The 2855-nt window shown below is 40.5% G+C and overlaps 1 protein-coding gene across 1 annotated transcript; it reads right to left on the bottom strand.

Moving 5' to 3' along the window:
• On the bottom strand, positions 1-2855 carry LOC114193728 (BTB/POZ domain-containing protein At5g48130). The gene is made up of 4 exons (XM_028083638.1): positions 2532-2855; positions 2364-2433; positions 1120-2271; positions 1-778 (listed from the first exon to the last, which is right to left on the bottom strand). Exons 1-4 carry the CDS (start codon positions 2624-2626, stop codon positions 86-88), a joined length of 2010 nt encoding a protein of 669 aa, XP_027939439.1. The 5' UTR covers positions 2627-2855; the 3' UTR covers positions 1-85.

Raw genomic sequence — 2855 nt, 5'->3', positions numbered from 1 at the left:
AAGAGAATCGAGTATGTATCCAACTCTTCATTGTTTTTTCTTATCCACATTCAAAGACATGAACAGTAAAGTGCACATGCTACATTTACTTGGACAATTGACTAGGAGTTCCCGGTTTTCTCTTCAGTTTTCTACTTCCAAACAAAGTTATGCGGTGAAAGATCTTGAGCAACCTGCTGGCATACCTTCTTTGTGAAGCAAAATTTACAGAACTGATGCAACTAGTCGCTTGTCCAATGGGGTTCCTCCTTTTGCTCAGTGATCGAGTTTCTAATCCACACGGCTTTATCTTCTGGCTTTTTGCCAAATTTGGTTCTGCTTTTGCCACAATGTTGTGCAATTGAAGGCTTTTTTTCAAGGACATGAGTTCTTGTTCTAGACTTTGAATCCTGAAGCTTGTGGACTCATATTCAGTGGTTGAAAACTTGAAATTCTGCATCACATTGTCTTTCTGCAGCAGGAAGCTCAAGGGCCTGCTACTGAGCTCAGGTTTATCAGTGTATGGACTCTCTACTGGGTTCTGACTTGCAGAATATGGACACCTAGAACTTGATAAGCTTCCTGACATGTCTCCACATTGTGCATATCTAAATGAATCTGAGCATTCTTTGAAGGCTTTGTGTGTGTTCAGTTGTTGAAGAAAAAGTGCTTGAACAATTAGACGTAGAGGCATCAACTCGTTTTGAACAGCTTCAATGCACGCCTCTTGTGATAACCTTTGACAGTCTAGATACTTGCACACTGCTCCCTTATCATCTTCGGATATACCCTGATGTGTCTACAGTGAAAAAGCTAAATGTGTTAAAGCTGAAATTGTTTATTCTTTGTTCATGATTTCATTTTGTTTTTGGCCTAAGATGGGTAATGAGCTATGACTAACTTCCCAAGCCTGCAAATAGTATTTGCTTATCATTTCTCCTTTTCTAAGGATCATTCAGTTATACCACATGGTAGAGTTCTTAACATTCATTACAATGTTCTTCCTAAACAGAAAGTGATATTGGCATTAGAACATGTGTTATGAACTAGGCAATGTATTTTGAAGACTCGGCAGAGGAACACCACCAAAAACTCAAAAATTTAGTAAAGAATCCGAATTCATGGTGAAAGCTTGCTTACCTTGAGAAAGCTGTTGGTTGTTTTGTAAAGTGGGTAATGATTCTGTCTATAAGATGATGGCACCCTTTCGATGAGTTCCATGAATCTCTTTGGTTCCATATCTGGATCTGCTGCAACATTGAACAGATATGCATCCCACAGTTCTGCAACCCTGAAATTGCTAGCTTCTGGGGCATGGTTTACATTTGAGTTAGATGCTACATATGCTGAAATTATGCTTTCCATAGTCTCCAACTCCATGCTAGAGGACTTTAACTCAGCTCCACTTTCAGGAACAAGAAAATCCTCCACTTGGGAGAAATGCAGAAGTGATGTAATCTGTTCTTGTAACTTGGCCTTGCTTTCAGTTCTCAAACCCAACTCAAGAGACCTAGAAAGCAAAGCAAAATAAAACCCCACTGGAATCACTTTCCTAGCCTTATCACCCACCGGAAGAAGATCAACAACACCTTGTAGAATCACTGAAGGTTTGCTATTCACGCCACCTTCCTCAATCTCATCACAGGAACTCTCCCAAAATTGGCGTGCCTTTTTAGAGAGCACCCATTTATTTGCATAGAAAACAATGATTGGACTCACATACTTCTCCTTCATTCCCTGTTTCCTCAAAGATCCTATAACCCTTTTGAAAAAGTCAAAGGGTAGAGCAATGAGATCCCTCATCCACAGGTCTTGGCTCACAACATCCTTCATTATTTCACAGCTCCAAGCTTGTGAAGCCAACTCCTCCACTGTCACAACTGGGGTGTCTCTTCTTCTTTCTGGATCAAGCACCTCCATGCATGCCATGAAGGCAAGAGATTCAATGCAGCGACTCACTATTAACAGATATTCAGACCAAGGAAGCAGCATCTGGCACCTCTGAAGCGCAATGAGGGTGTCATCCCAACTCTGCAACACCACTTGATTGAGATAAAGATCAAACCTTTCACAAAGGTTGCCCGAACAATGATCTTCTGTCATTTCAAGAAACTCTGCTGCACACCTCAGTGCCACAACATTAAAAGGGTCGATCAATGTTGAGGATCCATAAATGAACATGGCTATCATCTCAAAGGTTTCTGGTCCTCCAGGGAATGTTTCCGGAAGCTCAACCTCAGATGTATCGGTCAAATGCTTCTTGAAGTATCCACTCTTCGAAGTCAAAGGAAACTGCAACAACAAACACAACATGCAAATGAATAACCAAGGTAGTTAGCTATTTGAAACATTGTTGGATTCCATTCCAATTCAGTGAAACATACTTTATGCAGGTTGAAGATCTTGTCTTTAACTCGAACACGGACAGAAACAGGTAAACCGGTCTGTTGGCTCCTGTGACAAAAAATCGAACTGCATGAGACAAACTTCAGACATATAACAACACGTGGAAATGGAATGATCCATGATGTGTATATACATATATGTCTTACCATGTGATGACCTTGATCTTGAGCAAGGCTCCAATGTTAGGAGAAGAGAAAGGACTTGAAGAAACAGAACAATCTTTTGGACTCACAACCTCCATGTTACTGACAAAAACTACACAAAAACATCTGATTGTGAATCCTTAAATTATCTGTTGAGGAACTGGAGCAGCAGCAGCGTTGAGATGTTAAGGAAATAAAAGCAGTGGAGATGAATGAAAGTGAGATTTGAGGAGTTTGTCTCGAACACATTCTTGCAAGAATGTACTATATTATTCAGCTTGGTGCAGTCAAAGTCAACATGCACACGAGTGGAACTTAGAAATCCAA

This window comes from Vigna unguiculata, chromosome 8 (genome assembly GCF_004118075.2).
Source record: "Vigna unguiculata cultivar IT97K-499-35 chromosome 8, ASM411807v1, whole genome shotgun sequence".
In the NCBI taxonomy this organism is placed as follows: Eukaryota; Viridiplantae; Streptophyta; class Magnoliopsida; order Fabales; family Fabaceae; genus Vigna; species Vigna unguiculata.
This window is presented reverse-complemented; position numbering and strand designations above follow the sequence as displayed.

Excerpts from the sequence above, each read along its gene's own strand:
- LOC114193728 (XM_028083638.1), bottom strand. The coding sequence starts at position 2,626 with ATGGAGGTTGTGAGTCCAAAAGATTGTTCTGTTTCTTCAAGTCCTTTC. Across the intron at positions 2,272-2,363 it reads AGATCTTCAACCTGCATAAA|TTTCCTTTGACTTCGAAGAG; the intron begins GTATGTTTCACT and ends TTGTTGTTGCAG. Across the intron at positions 779-1,119 it reads CAACCAACAGCTTTCTCAAG|ACACATCAGGGTATATCCGA; the intron begins GTAAGCAAGCTT and ends TTTTCACTGTAG.